Source organism: Calonectris borealis, chromosome 2 (assembly GCF_964195595.1).
Source record: "Calonectris borealis chromosome 2, bCalBor7.hap1.2, whole genome shotgun sequence".
In the NCBI taxonomy this organism is placed as follows: Eukaryota; Metazoa; Chordata; class Aves; order Procellariiformes; family Procellariidae; genus Calonectris; species Calonectris borealis.
In genome coordinates this window covers 18245979-18265429 of record NC_134313.1, presented here as the reverse complement: position 1 = coordinate 18265429, position 19451 = coordinate 18245979, and the positions used below count along the sequence as shown (strand labels likewise).

At 34.5% G+C, this 19451-nt stretch overlaps 1 protein-coding gene across 3 annotated transcripts in view; it reads right to left on the bottom strand.

Moving 5' to 3' along the window:
* CSMD3 (CUB and Sushi multiple domains 3) overlaps nt 1-19451 on the bottom strand; it is a 796263-nt gene that overhangs the window by 657101 nt on the left and 119711 nt on the right. For all 3 annotated transcript variants that reach the window (XM_075141259.1, XM_075141260.1, XM_075141261.1), the window contains exon 3: nt 10885-10997. In XM_075141259.1, the coding sequence (XP_074997360.1) occupies nt 10885-10997 (113 nt within the window). The remainder of the gene's footprint in view (nt 1-10884; nt 10998-19451) is intronic.

Sequence of the window (19451 nt, the reverse complement as noted above, 5' to 3'; positions counted from 1 at the left end):
CAACACTTAGCTTCTGTCTTCTATTATAATCTTCCAAGAATTACTTCTTTTGATTTCTTTTGTCCAATTAACTCCTTGTTTTTGAGCAACTTTTCCGGGGTTTATTAAACATTATTTTATACTGTACTTGAAAAGGTATTCTATGAATAGTAAATAAATGTATTTAATTGATAAAGAAAGCTTTAGAGAAAGACCCTTTCAAGTGACTGCAGAGTCTTGGAAAAGGTTGAGGTATAAGGAGTCTGTATTTCATTACAACTCAACAATATGTGAAGTTGGAATGCATTTTAGATGTCACAGTAGCAAAATTGTGGATGGAAGTAGAAAATTTTTCCATATGAAGATGCTTCATGCCCAGAATAACACATTCTTATTGCTTGCAATAAGAGCTCTTGTGACAAGTACAGAATTGAGCAATGTTACACTGTAATTACAGATGACATAGCATGTTGTTATTTTACAACACTACTTGTCTATAAACATCTTATTCTTGTCATCTGCCTACTTACTAATAACTAGTAAACTAGAGAGACAGGGTGCTGAAAGGAATAAGCATACATCACAGGCTTTCATTTCTACATCACCAACTCAGACCCGGACACAAATGCTCATGCTGAGAAGCCAGAGTTTAGGAGCATTTTCTTAACCTGTGGTTTCAAATAATTTCCCAGATGATGCATATCTTCATCACAAAATCAGCTCTATTACTGCCACTAAGTGCATCAGTGTTGATTATCTCTTTAGAGAGGCTGGGAATTGAATACTGCAAGTGGCAATGATATCTGGTCCTAAAAGAACTACGAACACTTATTCCTTAGAGGCACACCGACAGAACAGTAAGGGAAAAGCAACATAAATGCTAAATTCAATTAAAAAAAAATTAAATCTTTGTCATCCTAATGCTTTAATTTCTTCTTTAATCATACAATAAATATGTAAGGAAGTCTCCTAGTCGTCTGGTTTTTATATGGAAGCAACAGGATTGCTTTCTGATATCAGGTCTGTTCACTTTCTCTATACTTACTCCAGATGCTGTTTTATACCAGGGGAACTACAGAATGTAAGATGAAAACAAAAAGCAAAGGAAGTGTAAGAATTCTGCACCAAAACTTGAGCTGATATTTTTATGAACTTTTTAATGCTTCCACTGCTATTATTTTCAGAAAATTCTTTTTTAAAATGTCCTAAATAAAATGAACCGATGTTTTTAAAGTATGTAAACTTCCAGGTTTTTAGATCAAAAATTTATCAATAATTCATTATGATTTTTCCTTAGGATAAACCTCTTCATTTAAAATAAATAGGTTAGCTTTGGGGTTTTAAAGCATTTCTAATGTAGAGCTGCATTTAAAAAAAGTAGTTTTAAAATTGTGTCAATATTTGGGGATAAGTTTTCCAATTACATCTATAGTGTGGATCTTAGATAAGTAGCTTAGCTAATTAATTTTAGCTGTAACTTATGGTCCATGCATGCAACTTATGGTCCATGGGACTTTAGTGGCCTACTGCCAAACATCTAACAAAGGAATGGCTTTTTTTTTTTCTTTATGTTGTTCAGGTAGAGATTCATCAACAGAAGAGCAGAATTACCAAAGGAGAATTGCTCCTCCAGCCAGAAGACTAATATTTGCTTGTAGATACAATTGTTTTCAATTATTTTACCTTTTTTTTTTTCCCCAAATTGTAAGGGATTTGACTAACCATCTAGTTCACGCATTATTATCCGCTCATTCTCAAAGCTGTCTAAATTTACACTGAGGTTTGCTTGAATGGTTTCATTGGCTAATGAGCAATTGTCTGCTTGATCAAAAAAGCAAATATCTTCCAAAATAAACTTCTAATAAATTTTATTTGATTTTACAAGGCAGAGAATTCCAGTGCTGAGTAAGCAATTACTCCTCTCTTCCTGTTAAAATAAAATTGTCATTATAATCACGGCTAAATGGTTATAATGGTATTGTTCTGGATAATATCAGTGACTGACGTAACTGGATGCTTAATTTACAACCTTAAAAAAGTTCACATGTTCCCAAGCATTTCACGTGTCACATAATTTGTATTGAGCTTAGTGGGAGCTACTGAATGCTCAACAGTATGAATAACTTATTATGGATCTAAGCGTCCAAATATGAACTAGAATTTTAACTCACATGTGAAAAACTGGCGAACTTTGAAAATCTCTTAAGATGACAAAATGGGTCTGTTCTTAAGTTGCAGTTCTGTATTATTGAGAGGCATGTTCTCATCATGAACAAACTTCTCCCCTATAGAGTTTCCTTTTGTTGAAGAGTTTTTAAGATTGCATGCTGAGCATACTGAACCTGTTCTTGCAGATCTGTGTATTTTGATATTATTGATACAGAAGTTCTATCAAAGCTAACACAAATCAAAGTCAAAATTCTATCAAATAGCAAAAGTGGGTTGAAAGATTCAGCCATGTAGTTCTAGAGGTATAAGTATCACCTATCGGTTGCTCCATTTTTATGAACTTTATGGATATTTCAAAGTCTGCTGTTGTGTATTACTGCTTCAAAATTTCAATGAGCTGTAACTTAGGAAAATCATGAAGGAAGTAACTGCTTATAAACATGGCGCTGCATTTAATTTGATACTTTAATGAGTAGTATATTAGTTCCTACAGAATACTGTTTCAACTATATTGAATTACAATTATCACTACTTGTCTAGACATGGAATCAAAATGTGAATCTTAAATTAGATTGCCTTAAGATTTGCTTTTGTCAGGGTATTGTACTTATCTTAATAATATGACAGTCCAGTAGCTGAAGAATATAAGTTCACAAAGAAAACCTCAGAATCTCTTGGGAAATTTCTTTCAAGACTTGCAGTGTATATTAAATTTCTTTTAATGAAAAATGACATTGAAAATATAAGAAAAAAAAATAAAGTAAGGTTGACACATAATTAAGATCTCAAATTAATCACTGTCTTAGTTAAACTTCAATATGAGCCATGTATCAAAATGATAAATTACAGTACAATAGGTTGACAAATATGGCTTATTTAACAACATTATTCTGAAAGAAATAAATTAAACAGAACATTTAAATAGTAAGTGAATTTTTTCCAGACTAAGGGAGAGACATTTTTTCTTCCAATAATTAAATATTTCTTAAGGCAAAAGAAACGGTTTTTAACTTTCAAATAATGACTTTTTTGCAGATGTTAAAAAAAATGAATATATTTCCGTTCATTTTGCCTGGAACAAAATTATGCATGGTTCTGTGGCATGGTATGGGTTACAAAAAGAGATTCTACAAATATGCTAATAGCAAAAAGAGGGACAGGGAAAAATGCAGATACACTGGTGAGTGGAGAAGACAACAATGGACAACATGGAAAAGGCCGAAGAACTTGATCCCTTTTCTGCATCATTCTTCACAAGAAGAAACCTCTTCATGTGTCAGTACAGTTGGAAAGGAGAGAGGCAGTCAGTTCTGGGTGTGCAGTAAGTGAGGGATAATGTAGAGAAGTTGAATATAGTCACATTCATACATTCACCCAAGGGTACTGAAAGAGCTGTCCCACCATGACTGAAAAGCTGCTCTCTGTAATCCATGAAAAATTATGGCAATCAGTGGTAGTCCCTCATGTCTAGACAGACTAGTGATACACTTGTCCCAATGAAAGCAAGAGGGACCACCACAGGCACTATAAACTAGTAACCCTTCCCTCAGTTCCTGGAAGTAGCCTGAAGAGCACACTTTTGTAATCCATTTTCCAACACCTGAAGGATGAAGGTAGTTGGGAATAGTAGGCACAGACTTGCAAAGGGCAAATTATGCTTGATGAACCCAGATGACATGTAAGGATGTGAAGGGATGTTATAAGTAGCCAGTGCCTCCAGCAGCTCTGGGGCCTGGAGGTTTCTCTTGAGCAGTCATAGGAGCCCAGCCTGGGGCACCTCGAGACCTGGGGTTGTCTCAGGCCAATGCACCTTGCTGATGCTTTCCCATTTGCAGGTTTAACCAGTTGCACAGCTGAGCATGTATCCCAGAGAAACACAGACACACAATACACCAACACGACTGGCTACAGACTGCCACAAACAAGGTGCTGCCTTCAACAGCACCTACTTACGTGACTCACATAAAACACAAGCACCAGCAGCCAAGTCCCCTCTTCAGCTGGCAGACGCAGGAGGTCACTCATGCAGGCACGCAGACCCGTTTTTCACACAAACATCACAACACTCACAAAATGATGAAAATGCAGAAGAATAGCACAAAATAATTTGTGATTTGGAACAAAATACTTTATGTTAAGACTTTAAAAGCCCATATTAAAGAGAAAGAATACTCTGAAGTGTGTGATTTTATTGCAGTACTTAAGAACCTAGCATAAGAACTAATAGATGCTAATATTAAGGGCTCTATAATTTGCAGATAAAAGCAGAAAAAGAGCCAGTGACTGGAAGTTTAAAAATCAGAGTTAAAAAGTCTTACTTCTAAGTAAGGCAGAGTGATCAGTGGAATCAAAGTAAGTGATAGTTTTCTTAAATCTTGATGTCTTCAAGAGCTGAATTTGTTTCCAAAAGTTATTCTTTAGCCAAATCCAAATTAGTGATTGAAGTATCAAGGAAATGGTGTGAAATGCAATAAAAATTAACAAGATTAAGTCCACAGGCCTATTTTTCTTTACTGTCTCTGGATCTAGACAGGAACAGTGAGAACAATAAAACATAAAGGTAAAATATTTAAAATTAATAAGCACCAAGGCAACCTGGTATTGATTTCATAAAGAGTGATTCCCTTCTGTGCTACAGCATTACGAGTACTTCTGGCATTAGGATTAGCATGATAGTCCTGAGGCAATGATGTCTTGTGATACACAGGCTACACTGAATCAACTGGAAGAAAAAAACTATTTTCCTAGCCAATACTTATTTTAAGTAGTGACAATGTTAAGTATTAACTGACAGAGTGTATTTTGGAAATGTTACTTATGATTTCAAAAAACATTGGCTAGGAAGATGCCATGTGCCTATACATGTCTGTATACATGGGAAAGAATATTAATTTATAGTTTTACCAGATAAAATATGTGAGGTGTTTGGAAACTTTTAATAGGGTGGACTTCTTGTTTTGCTTTTTTCTTGTCTGGATTGGTGCTGAAGTATCAATAATGTGATCAAAAGCAGGATAATATTCTGCTATTGTTAATCACAGCATAAAATTTGTGCAACTTTACTTTTCTTAGTGGAGTTACACTGCAAACACACCAATATAAAAAATCACTTTGTGACATGACCTAGCACCATATTTTATAGCTTATAAATTTATTTATTCTTTCTCTAAGCTTTGCTCATGAATCGATAACTCCCCTTCATTTACTAAATTAATTTTAAAATATTGCAAATCGTAACCTTCCCTTTGCCTTCCCTAAACCAAGGGAGTTCAGAACTACCTACCACGTTAATGACTAGCTTGAAGAATGGTACAATGAAGTCAAAGCTGATAAGCAGCTTTCATATTTTCTATTTCCCTGAATAAACAGCCATTTTATTTCTGCATCACATGCTGTGGATAGTAGATACAAGTCCATGAACAGGCATTGTTGGGATGTTTTCCATCCATAGTTAATATTCCAAGACCAGAAGGATATGCTAGACAATTTTATGTGACTTCCTAGACAATGTGGCAGATACTCATACATTCAGCCAAAAGACAGAAACTCCAGCAGTTGTTTTTTTTTTTTTTCTTGTTATCCAACAGGTTGAATGGAAGTAAAAATTCAGAATTTAGATTGCCTTCTTATGTTTAGTGTATTTCCTTGTTAGATTTCTATGTTTCGTTTTCAAAACAGGAGTTCCCATGATGAGTATATCTGTTTAGGTAATTTAAGCATTCTCTATTTTAATTATTTTTTTCTTTTCTTTGTGGACTTTTCTTTCAGAAACACTAGGCAAACTCAACTTAATTCCATTTTTATTAAGGGCTTGCTGAAGCAATCTTACGACAGAGAGCAGCCATACCCAAAATAGCTATGGGAAAATCTGAACAACAACAAAAAAAAAGGCCTGTAGTATCTGAAGGGTAGTAAGCCTGGTGACAACTTTACAGCTTAAAGTCTGGGGCTTTTACAACTCCAACCTGGCAAACGCTTTTTGAGTGGACCTTTTATAGACACCACTCCAACATTAAACAATAATTCATTAGTACTCCTTTAAATTTTTATATGAAGTTAGTAGTGATATTATTAGCTTACTACAGCTAGTACTTCATGAACCTTATCTAAATCCAAGATTTAGGTTATATGTAGCCACATTTCTGAATTCTGATACACAGGAGAGCTAAAAATAGATTATCCTATTTGTCACACATTTTCTAGCTCTATACCAACTGCCAAAATTATCTTTAGCATCCACATCCTGGAACATTTAAGTCCTACTAATATTTCTGATCTACATGCTTCAATAATCCTGTAGATCAGCTACCAATTTTTCTTAATATTGCTGAAAGAAATGCATGACAGATCCCTAGAAGTCACTAGATAGAAATCCTATTCTGTTAATAAACACCATCTGCTCCCTTCTCTCCTGCCCGTCCCTGCCCCCCCCCCATTATCTATAAAGATGAGATCAGTCTTGAAATTTTTAACATTGCTCTCAAACTCCTGTCAAAAGCATTTCAGCAGAATCGCTGAATTCCTATAGCACCACTCCAATACAAACATGAAGACTATTTCATTATTTATACAGCGTCTAATAATTCAGGTTTATAGTTCAGTCTTAAAAGGATGTGTAACAGTACAAAACAGAAAAAATTATATTTCATAACACTATTATAAATAATTGTGATTCATCTCCATGACATTCAGAGTTTTCACTATAAGAATAATCTATATGTTAAGTTCTTTTTTTCTTCCCCATGATCAATAGGATAGCACAAAAATGTCTATCATATTTATCTTGAACAAAGATTGCTGTAAATTCTAGCAGTAAATTTGTTAATGAAGTCAATGATTTTAACAATGTCAGCTACCTGTTTAATAGCTGTAAAATAACCCAGTAAGAACAAAAGGAAGCACTGTTCAAAGCAGGAATAGGTTCACTGAAGCCCCTTGCCGTATGGGCTAAGTTGCTATGTGGCTTGCTTTCTCGCAGCTGTATTTCCCCTCCTGTGCTCTCAATGAATAAAGCTGCTTATGTATCTCAGGACAACAGGAAATGGAAAAATGCATCAAATTCTTCTATTCTGAAACCAAAATAATCTTATCAGAAATAAAATAAAAAGGACACAGCTACACTGTGACTTGGACTAAATCATCAAATAGGGGATTAAGTATAGCATTTCTCCTCCATACATTAATACTCATACATGTTACACAGACCCTGAAAGCTACTAAAACAAAGAGAAAAGATGCCAGAAACCTCTGCAGAAAAAAACAGGCATGGAATCAGCAGACTTGTAACTCCCCCACTTCTCACTCCAGCCAGCAAAGATGTGTTGCTAGACAGTGATGAAATGATAAATTGCTGCTGGTAATTATTGTAGCTCAAGTTTTTTTCTTAAAATCCCTCCTTAATTTTCAATGCATCTCACCATTTTCTGTTTTCACTGTAAGTGAAGTCTTTTTATTTTGAGTAATGTGTTTCAGTTTTCTTTCATGAAATCCTTTTTCTCCAGGGGTATTGTGCTATTATATAGAGAGGTGTATTGCTTGGATGTGTTCTTTCCCAAATAATAGAGAAACTGAACATAAAGAAGTATGTGCGCAACGGTACCAAACCTAACCAAGTGGCTAAATATGCCCCTTGACATTAAGGAAAGAAAGAAGGTAAGAAGGAGAGAAAGAAGGAGAGGAGGAGAGACGGGAGAAGGATGGAGGGATGGAGAGTACAGATTGAGGCTTATGATATTGATGGTAGGAGGCCAGAGTGGGTATTTCTGTGGTCTACTGTGTTCTTAGTTTGACTGGATACAATTGCAGGGGCTTACATATGATGGCCCAGCATAGTAGTTCTATTGATGATATAATTTTATATCTTTTCATACACATTTTTATTCTCAGGAAACCAGAAAATTAGTATATTCCTCTATGTTATTATCAAGAAAGTCCACAATAGATTCATAATGTCCACAGATTCTTCCAGGTACTCTGGAGTTTCTTGTCAACTTTCAGCTCAACTGCAAATATGTCAAGGAGGAGGGAAGTCAGAATAAGAGATGTTGGTGGGCTTTGTTTATTTGGAGTTTTTTGGGGGGTTTTGTTTTTTGTTTTTTGTTTTTTAAGGATAGTGAACAGTAATGCATCCCATATAACCATGTGTCTATGTCCTCTATTTCCAAACACTTTAAAGGAAAGTATTTTAAATGATCACTGATTATGAAAGGTATGTTTCTTCTTTTTCAAACCACACCTGGATCTAATCCCTTCAGATATATGTCTCTACTGCTCATCCTGCCCTTTCATGCTTTCTCTGTCTATCATTTTGCTTTATTGCAATGCTAGGTTCCTAATAATTTCTATCTTAGGTTTCAAATTACAAATCCATAATGAAGCACTTAAGTATGTGGTCTGATATTTAGGGGTACTAAGTATGCAGATGTTTCATCAGGAAGCTAAAAAGGAGCTACTGGGCAATCAAAATTTTTGAAAATTGGATACTAGGTAGAACCAGATCTGAAAATGTTGATTGCAGGGTTATACACATTCACAAAGAGTACAAGAACAGAAATGGAGATTGCCCTGATGTGATTATCATTTAAATACATCTATTCTCTCACATCAAGGAACGATGCATGAAATGAATGTAATATAATGAGTTTTCATTTCTTTGCTAGCTGGGTATAAAGACAGGTAGCTTCACAGGAAGTCAGAAAAACAGGATTTGAAAGAAAAACTCTCACTGAATGAAGCTGCCTTGGTAGATATGTAGATATGGCTGTGGGAAAGGAGACTCCAGTGAACTAAAATTCTGGGATCTAGCCTAACTTCTTTCAAGATTCCTGATTTCACAAAATAAAGCCTCAGATTCAAAAAAGATTAGTATCAAATTCAAGGTAACAAGTTTATGTTTTGTTCTAAAATGCTGATTTCTGTGGTTGAAAGTAAAATTTCCCCACAATTGTCAGTGATTTAGGAGCTTGAGTTCTATTAATCAGCATGTTATTTTAGCCTAGAAAGGAACTATGAGGAGTCAGTCATGTATGCAAACTGAACTCCATTGGTGATCTTCCATTTTAGGTTTAATCGTTCTCTGTCACAGCTGAAATGCATAGTATACTATCTGTTAACATTAGTAGTGCAAAATCTTTTGGCAAACAATGTATAAGGACAGCAGCTGATACCATATATAATAAATTTGAATTTCCCAATTTATGGCACCAAATCAATGATAAAAAATGCTACATATTTTCCTAATATGCATAAAAGAAGTATATACTATATTTAGCATAGTTAAAAATCCATAGGAATTGCTTAGTACATTTCTATATAACATTTTTTGTAATAACTCTGCTCCTGAGCAAAGTTACTTGAAAAGAACACTTGAAAAATTAACAGACTACAGAGTAGCTGTAATGTAGCCAAAACCAATTGTTACACTTAGCTTGAATTAACAGACTACAGGGTAGCTATAATCAAGCCAAAACCAGTTACACATAGCTTGAATTTCTATTTTGTAAATTACTTCTTGCTTGTGTGCAAGCCAGAAAAAAGAGTGTGTGTAATTGTCTCATTTATTTTCTATAATAACTCAAGGGACAAGAAAGGCCTTAAAATTCTTTTACGTTTTAATTTCATATTTTTACATATGTACCTATAGGAGGGAATTTCTATATGAAGTACTGTTCTAATGCATCATACCTGAAGGTTAAACTATGTCAATGGCTGAATACATTTTACTACAGAGTGATTCTGGACTGTATTTCTATGGCAGCCCTTCACTACATTACCAGTTTTCAGGTATTTTCCTAGCTCTCAAAGTGTTACACATCTAGTTACTTTCTCAGAGGTTAGCTTCTGTTGCAGGTGGGACTGAGCAGGTACAACAACTGTCTCAGAGCTTCTCCAGGCAGTTTACTATAGCTCCTGGCTTGCTGACAGAGACACTTAGCGGAAGCAGAAAGATCAAGTGTCTTTACATCAATATAAAAAAGAAAAAAAAAACAAACACAAAAACCGAAGAAAACAAACAAACAATAACAGAAAAGGAGAAAAACAACAGTTTCTATTTATATTCTATAAATACATATTAGAGTTCACAGTCCCAGAGCCAAGAAATTGATTAAAAAAATGGATGGATGATATATCCCAACTCTTCAAACATGACTAAAGTTTAGTTTTGAACTAAAGTTCAAACTTCCTGGAACATACATACAATACTATGAACTTCTGGACTTCAGGAATACATGTGCCAGCTCATTTACTTCAGTGTCTGTGTGAAAACTGTAGACAACTGTGAAAACTGCAATAGGGAAGTAGCTTTATGTCAGTTCAGAGAACTGAGTCAGCATTTCTCCTATGCAAAACTATGAGAAGGAATCCATCCATAAAACTTGCAGATATAAATTCAAATATCTAATGAAATTCAAGAGTTGGCAGTAATTTGAATAAGCATACCTTAGAAGGACCAGAAAGATTATGATTTTCAGAATTTAAAGAATTTAAAGAATTTGGCATTATTAAGGTAAAAGTCATAAAACATTTATGTCTGGATGGGACTATAGATGGTAGTGATTTAATTATTTTGGTTTCAGATGTGAGTCTGTGCGTCTGAATGACTGCATGAAAAGCAAACATTGTAACTTGGATAAGGTTATAAATGTGTATTTGTATACATTTTTGTGGGACATTTAGTTTTATTATGTATAGAGATCAGTGAAAACAATTCAGAATCTTTTGTTAAGAATGTCTTACCTTCATAGTAAACTTTAAACCCATGAGCACTAACTGCAAAGTCACTTGTCAAGCGCAGTGAAAATACAGATTTTGTACTTGTCACAGGTGGAGGAAGATGAAATCCTGTTAACCTAAGAAACAAAAAAACACAACTCATGGTTAATTGTCTGAAAAATAAAACTGTGTGTGACAGGTTCCTGTTCCAAAAAATATTTCATCATGGAAAGGGCAACTGACTTAAAAGTATATAGTTTATATTACTTGCGAAAATGATTTTTATACAATAGTTTAAGGAATCAATATAAAATTTTAGCAACTTTCCTGGACACTGAACCAAGTAAGGTACATCGGTTTGAGAAAACTGTACTTAGTAGAGATGATAGTAAGATATAGAAACGGGACTTTAAAAATGGTCCAGATTATCAGTAGATGAAAAAAAAAAAATCCACAAACCACCAAGCAATTTATACTATTTAGGGTTATGTTCAAACATCTATTGCATTATATATTTTACACAGACTTCTGTTAAAAGTGGATTAGTAGTGGATTAATTTTCTGCACTAATATGATGGAAGAAAGGGGACCATATTCACTTTAATGAGAGAATTTAAGATTATTTAAACTATGTGTGTTAGCCTCAGAGAATATATTTCTGCTTTCAACTCAAAAAGGAAATCCAAAGAACATCACTGCAAATCATACATCCATAAAGAAAGCCCTCTTGCAAGGAATTACAGGGTTGCTAGAGGGTTTTTTTGTTTGGTTGGTGGGTTTTGTTTTGTTTTATTAAAAGCACTGTTTGAGACACAGATGAAAGGACAGTTTTAGTGTATTCATAGGACTGCAGATATGCTCTACTGATACTCAGCTCTACCTCTACAGTCTTTTCATTTGATGTACATATGGTAACACTTACTTTCTCTATTTTAGGAGAATAACCTCATCAGGGTTCATACCAGACCAGCTGTTGTAGTTTAACCCAGCAGGCAGCTAAACACCACACAGCCACTCGCTCACTCCCCCACAGTGGGATGGGGGAGAGAATCGGAAGAGTAAAAATGAGAACACTTATGGGTTGAGATAAGAACAGTTTAATTTAATAATAGAAGTAAAATAGAAGAAGAAGAAGAAGAAGAAGAAGAAGAAGAAGAAGAAGTAATGAAAAGAAAGACAACAAAAAGAGAGAGAAATAAAACCCGAGAAAGACAAGCAATGCAAATGAAAAAAAAAAAAAAACAATTGCTCACCACCCACAGACCAATGCCCAGCCAGTCCCTGAGCAGTGGCCCCCCGGCAGCTTTTCCCTAGTTTATATACTGAGCATGACGTCATATGGTATGGAATATCTCATTGGCCAGTTTGGATCAGTTGTCCTGGCTGTGCCCCCTCCCAGCCTCTTGTGTATCTCCAGCCTTCTCAGTCAATAGAGCATGAGAAGCTGAGAAGGCCTTGACTCTGTGTAAGCACTTCTCAGCCATAATGAAAACAACTCTATATTATCAACACTGTTTTCAGCACAAATCCGAAACATAGCCCCATACTAGCTACTATGAACAAAATTAACCCTATCCCAGCCAAAACCAGCACACCAACAAAACCTATAGTATTTACCTGTCAAAAATAAGTAAAGAACAAGTTGAATAATTTAGCTGTGTATACTCACCAGTGAAATCTAGACATACCTTTGGAGCCCAGTTAGCCATGTGTGGCAAATTGTGTAGCAGATTAGGATTATTTATTTTAGTAATTATTAACATTGTTTTCATATCTTTGTAGCCGAGCCCTATTTTTACTTATTACTTTGAATTTAGAATTATAGAAAAATTTAGGTCAGAAGGGACCTGTTGGACCTGAGTCCGGGTGGCTCAATATTTACCTTTTTCCTTTCCATTCTTAGAATAAATTCACAATTTCTTTTTTTTTTTCATACATACATTCATAACCATGTTTTGATTTACCGTTATATATGAAATATAATATTTAGTGTACACATGCACAACCTCCAAAACTCTTCACTACTTTGTTAAACACCACTGTAAAACAGCTATGTATTAAATAAGTTTCACAGAGACATTTGATTTGCAATACATCTTTATAGGATTCCAGAATACACAATTCATAGGTTGATCCTGTGGACACGTAAAAAAAAGATGTAAACACTGGTATTTTTTACTGGAAGAAAAGGTATATATTTTGCTTGATATAAGTACTGTAAACACCAATGGTATTTAATGTTGCTCTAATACATTTTCTGCTGTTTGTACTGAAATTCAGTCTCAGTCTTGTTCTGAAATGAACTGATAAGTTATGTCCTGCCATTAACAGTATTTTTAGTCTCACCAGAAGGAAGGACAGAAAGTGATGAGAAGCCCAGAATTCAAAAGGTCAGGAGATTATTTCCTGAAAAATTAATATTATTGCAAAATTAACATTTATTGAAATGTTTTATTTATTGTTAATGTTAAGATACCTTTAGATGACTTCTATATAGTGTACCAGTAATTTACCATGAGATTCCTTTGCTGTGGGGATCATAAAAAGTTTTATATTGTTCTCTGATGACTATCTGCTTGGTGTTCTTAACAGATACTCTAAATTAATGGGTATTATATTGTTGTTTTTTCTTAAGCAATTTTGGGAAAAAAAAAACCCCAAACATAATAGCCTGTCTCTTTTTCTCCAGGGAATATTCATTCATTACCCTATGCCCTTACTGAAACCATTGTTAAAGACATTGCAATAGCCAATATATGCTATTTGTTATAATCATGACAGGTATGAAAGCCAAATGATAAGATAATATTACTCACAGCATAATGACCAGAAAATTGAAAAACATGAACAAAAGTAGCAATGACACTTAAAATGGTGTGTATACAGATCTATATATATGCAACAAGTCATCAGTGTGTGTATCCAGAAACCTATTCTTTGTTTTGTCATTGGCATCTTCATGAATAATGTCATTAAAAAAAGATTAGATTAAAGAATTTATATTAATATGCAAAGATGGAGAATTACTTACAGAGTATTTAGGATTTAGGAAATGCATTCTTTATTTGATTATAAGGATATATTTTTTTTCTAACAAATTAATAAAATGTTTACCTCTCCAAAATAGGCATATGCATAACATTTTGACAAGTCAATATCGCTGCAATTTTCCTACTAGCTTATTCATAAACCAATAAATACATTAATTCATTGGTAAGTGTCACCACTTGAAAGTAAAATGACCTAACATAAAACCAAGGCAATAATTTGAATAAAACTTTAATTTGCAGTACACAGCAGGTCTAGCTGGTACCTATTTAGCTACTCAATGATTTGAGGGAATTGTGGGTATAAATACATATCCAGCAGAGAAGAAATACACATTTATCCCAAATTATTTATTTTATGAGTGGTGCATATGCACAGCTTTGGTGGGTACGAGATTTTTAAAATGAACATATATGTAACTAGTGTGGAAAGCATTATAGCAGATCATTATTAGAGCCGTTTGATACCATTTAGCTTTCAGGGGTGTGCCTTTTATCACCATCATTATGCTGCATTTAATCAGAAAGGTTCAGTTTGTTTCTTTAATTTGGTTGCCACACAAATTTATATGAAAAAATGCAGAGGTTTTATTTGTGATTTAGTGGATGCAAAATTAATTAAAATTTTTAATAAGTAAAAATACAACAACATGCAAATATCACTTGGTAAAATACTGTAATTTTTCAACAGGGAATGTAATGTAATTTGCTCAGACAATTGAAGTAATTTAATACTTGAGTATTATTCATTGGGTACTATTGACCTCATTTGTATGTAAAACTACAAAAAATCATAAATGTTAGCTGGAAGAGTTTTCTTTGCCATTTAAAATGAAACATAGCAAGTACATAATAACTGCAGGAGAGAGATGTCAGGTAAGCAGCAACATGCCTGTAAGATAATGTATGTGCATAGGTTTGATTGTCACTTATTCAGACCAGTCACAACTAAATGGCTACCTTAAAGGGAGTACCCTGGTAAAAGCAAAACATATAGGTGGAACACTTATGCAAAAGAAGCAGTCATCTTCTTAAGCTGGTATCATCTGCATATTAAACACATTTAAAATTCAAATTTCCTGTAGTAGCTGAGGTTTTTTTTATCTACAGCAATTTTCTGTCTTACATCCATTTGCATATTTCATTCCATTTGCATCAACTTTTTTCAAATTTAAAATAACTAATGGAATGATTCAGGTGTCTCTGCACTGCTATTTTAGACACTGTGAGGTATTTGAGACATCAGCACGGAGCTGGTAGATATGACATCGGACCAACATGATACCCATCCTCTTCTGGAGAACTGGAGGCCAGACAGGATCTCTGAGGGATTCTAGATGTGTCTACATGTTATGTTAGGCACTTCAATCATCCTTTTATAATCTACCATTTTGGCAGAAGAAATTTATACTAGGACAGGTGGGCTTTTTTTCTTTTTTTTTTTTTTTCTTTTGGTGGGATTTTCGTTCACCCAGTCCTTATTCTCTTTCCCTTTTTGGCTTTGGAATTGGCTCATTTAGTGTTCCCTGAAATAAATAAAGAGATCCCATAAGCAATTGATACTGGCTCCTGTGGCGAGAAACCATGGGAACTAAAAGACAAAGTCTACGGAAGTCTGAGAAGGAAATACACTTCTTTCTGTCTCAACTCTTAAAAAAATGAAATTTTGAATTGTAATGTTCTGCTGGAATATTTGCTTGAGATGCTGCGGTTCAGCTACAGAGTGCTATCCAACATACAATACTGATACAAATTTGTAAATTAATACACTGCATATTAATGCATATGTTTGTTTTGTTCTTGCCAGTGTCTAAACAAGCTTGTCAGGTACCTTATGCCGACAGAAAATGGACACATTATGTGTACACCTTTTTGGTGGACTTTGAAGTTGTGAATGTGAAGTATGAAATTAGCTGGTGGATACCAAAAGACTACAGATAATTCTGGGAGTGCAGGGAAAGATTGAGATGCATTTTTATTTTCAGCTCTTCTATGTTAGAAAGATCAGATATTCTTCCTGAAAAACTTCTGTTTTATAGAAATTCTGAAACTCCAGTGCTAAATATGGTGAAATTAAAGATGATACATCATGTGGAGACATAATGTGTATTTAGAATTTAGGTATTATTTGCATGCAAAGTTATGATACTTTGTAAAGTAGTTTCAGTAACATGTCAATCTGGCAATGTTTTTGTAATCACCTCACTGTATAAGAATGAATAGAGAACAGAAACATTGGTAACTGGGAGCCAAAGAAAAGGACATATGAGATATGGTTAAAGATATGTGTGTAAATAACCCCAAGTAGACCCAAGACTAAGGAGAAGAAAATCTCCATCATCACCATCATACTCTTTGGCAAAGAATTAATCCTGCTGGTTGTTTACCATAACTACCCCCTGGTGCCATCTTCATCCTCCTGAGGAAAAACAAAGCTGTTGAGGATCCAGAGGGACATCAGAAGGGTGAGAACACCACCAGAGAAAAGAGGTAGATACTAGGAAGTTTCTGTACAATTTTAACTGTATTATCAATAAGATTTTTCTGTAATAATTAGTTACTTGGACTATGAGTGTTAGTAATATTGTAAGTGGATTAGTAATAACAACTGTTATATTCACTGTTATGTTTTTATTTGTTAAGACTTCTTGGCAAAATAAGACAGATTTTATTTGAGTCCTCAGATGTCTCCAGGTACTCAGGATGCAAGTGCAGAAAATTTCCCGATGTGCAAATGAAGTGGCGAAAAGATGTCTGTTTCTAGCTGAGAGACTTGGGATAAACCTTTAATCATATATCAAGTGGACTTTTAGCTGCATACTGGACTTTAAACTCACAAACCCTTAAGGAAAGACAAGCTTCCAACTGCAGGATCAAATTAGAGCAATCTTTTCATAGTTGCAAAGTTAAAATGATGGAAAGCAGCCTTGATTAGTCATACAAAAGTGCTCCTAGAGAAATTGTTTACTTGAGATTGTAATGTGATAAATAAGATGACAGAATTTCCTCATTGCCTGTTTTTCTTAGATAATTGCTGTTTGACAAAGCATTGATTACGCTTTTAAATATGTAATTTTTAAAAAATGTATTTTAAAGGCTTTTTTTTTTTCAGGTTCACAAAATTCTAGCTTTTCTACAGTCTGTTACTGATTTAATGTTACTATTACTGGGCTGCATCAAAAGAAGCGTGGCCAGCAGGTTGAGGGAGGTGATTCTGCCCCTCTACTCTGCTCTGGTGAGACGCCACCTGGAGTACTGCAGCCAGCTTTGGAGCCCTCAGCACAAGACATGGACCTGGTGGAGTGGGTCCAGAGGAGGGCCATGTAAATGATCAGGGGAATGGAACGCCTCTCCTATGAAGAAAGGCTGAGAGAGTTGGGGTTGTTCAGCCTGGAGAAGAGAAGGCTTCATGGAGACCTTATTGCGGCCTTTCAATACTTAAAGGAGGATTATAAGATAGATGGCGACAAACTTTTTATCAGGGCCTGTTGCAACAGGACAAGGGGGAATGATTTTAAACTAAAAGAGGGTAGATTTAGACCAGATATAAGGAAGCAATTTTTTCCAATGAGGGTGGTGAAACACTGGCACAGGTTGCCCAGAGAGGTGGTAGATGCCCCATCCCTGGAAGCATTCAAGGTCAGGTTGGATGGGGCTCTGAGCAACCTGATCTAGTTGAAGAAGATGTCCCTGCCCATGGCAGGGGGGTTGGACTAGATGACCTTTAAAGGTCCCTTCCAACCCAAACTATTCTATGATTCTATGATTCTATGATTTCCAAAGAAAATACATTTCATCTAGAATATTTCAGTGTGTGTTGGATAGTATACAAGGAGATTCACGAAAAGATCCTTTAAGTGAATAATAGTCTTTCACTTGATCTCAATAAACTTTTGATTAGCTCATAGGAATTTTACAACAAGAAGAGTTCTAGGTTAATCTGAAAGATATAAGAAATGTTTGTCCCTAATTTATATAAAATAATCAGAAACATAAAACATGTCAACATGTCAATTTATTATAACTTTGACTGTAACATTAGAAAGAGTGTCAAAGTCCATCCATTCTCACTGTTAGTTTGATCTCCAAAGAACTGTTTACTCTTAATGTCATATAGAGAAGATGGATTCTGAAAAAGAATAGGCATAATAAGCAAAGTGCCAAGTATAAAATAAAAGTAGGTAAAATGAACTTTTTTATACCTTCACTGAGAATCTTCCCCACAGATAAAACCAAACTTTCTGAAGACAGTAGAAATGTTATTCCATATTTACCTGTTTTCAGGAAATTGAAATATCTGATATATTCAAAGCACAGATAAAATATTTCTAATTATAGCTTTTGTTTTTATAATATTAATGTAACTTTTCTTTTTCTTCCACTGTGAAATTTTGGTCTTGGTGATACATATGCAACTTGATAATCATCAGTGAATATTATTCTTAAAATCCACAGTACATAAACTAATGAAGCTGCATAACCAGTGGATTTCTCCCATTAAACTAAATACAATCCTCCTACCAATTGTGTTATTTGCTGCTATGTCCAGTAACTTATTATATATTATTTATGCAGACACTACCATTAATACTTACCAAATAAATACAACTTAAACTTAGTAAGGTACTGCTGGGGCTTGGTCTTGTTGGAGTACATGCTGATGAATTATTAACTGGTGGAGTCCTGTCTGTGTGTTTGTATATTCATATACACTTCTATTCATTTTCTTAGTAGCAGATGATTAGATTTAACATCTGATTAGCCTGATGTTACACTGATTCAATTTCAAATTTAGTGAAATCACGTCTCTTGCCTCCCAAATTCTTGTTTTACATTTTCCCACTAGCTATGATCATTGAAAAAAAAAAAACAAAAAACATACATACCCTCAGCAGAAGGGATTGTTTATTTGCATTTTCTAAGATAAAAACATGCTCTTCTCACCCAATTTGCTACTGCATTTGTTATGATCAGCATCTGGTTGACTGAAATAAAAGGTTTATTTAGTATTTTTTCTAGGCACAATTTTATTTTTGTCTTCTAATACTCATCAAATATTTGTTTCTGAGGACCCTATCCCCGTACTTGTACATGTCATGGTATTTTCTTATTTTGAATATTGAGATTTCAAAGAGAAGATATGATTACTTAATAAAGTATGAATTTTAAATGTTCGGTGTACCCAGTTTGGCATCCCAGATTCTGACTGCCACAATAAAATTACATATTTCCCTACTGGCATATTTCTGGTTGCCCTCTTTCATGACAATGCAAAATCTAGCATCTGTTTCGCTTTCATTCTGTTTTGTGGTCTTTTTTTCTTGTGTCTCTTCCATAATAATTCATCAAACATGTAAGCATCTCTGATCTCTGAACAACAAACTAAGCATCTACTAGTAGAAAGTTCCAAAAGCACTGAAGACTAGTTAAGTAGCAGTAGCAATCAGTCATAATTGAATAGTCCACATTCCACAAACAAAGTCATACAGGTCATTCAGTCTGAAGTATCTCTCATGCTATTGGATTTCTATATCAAATTTCACA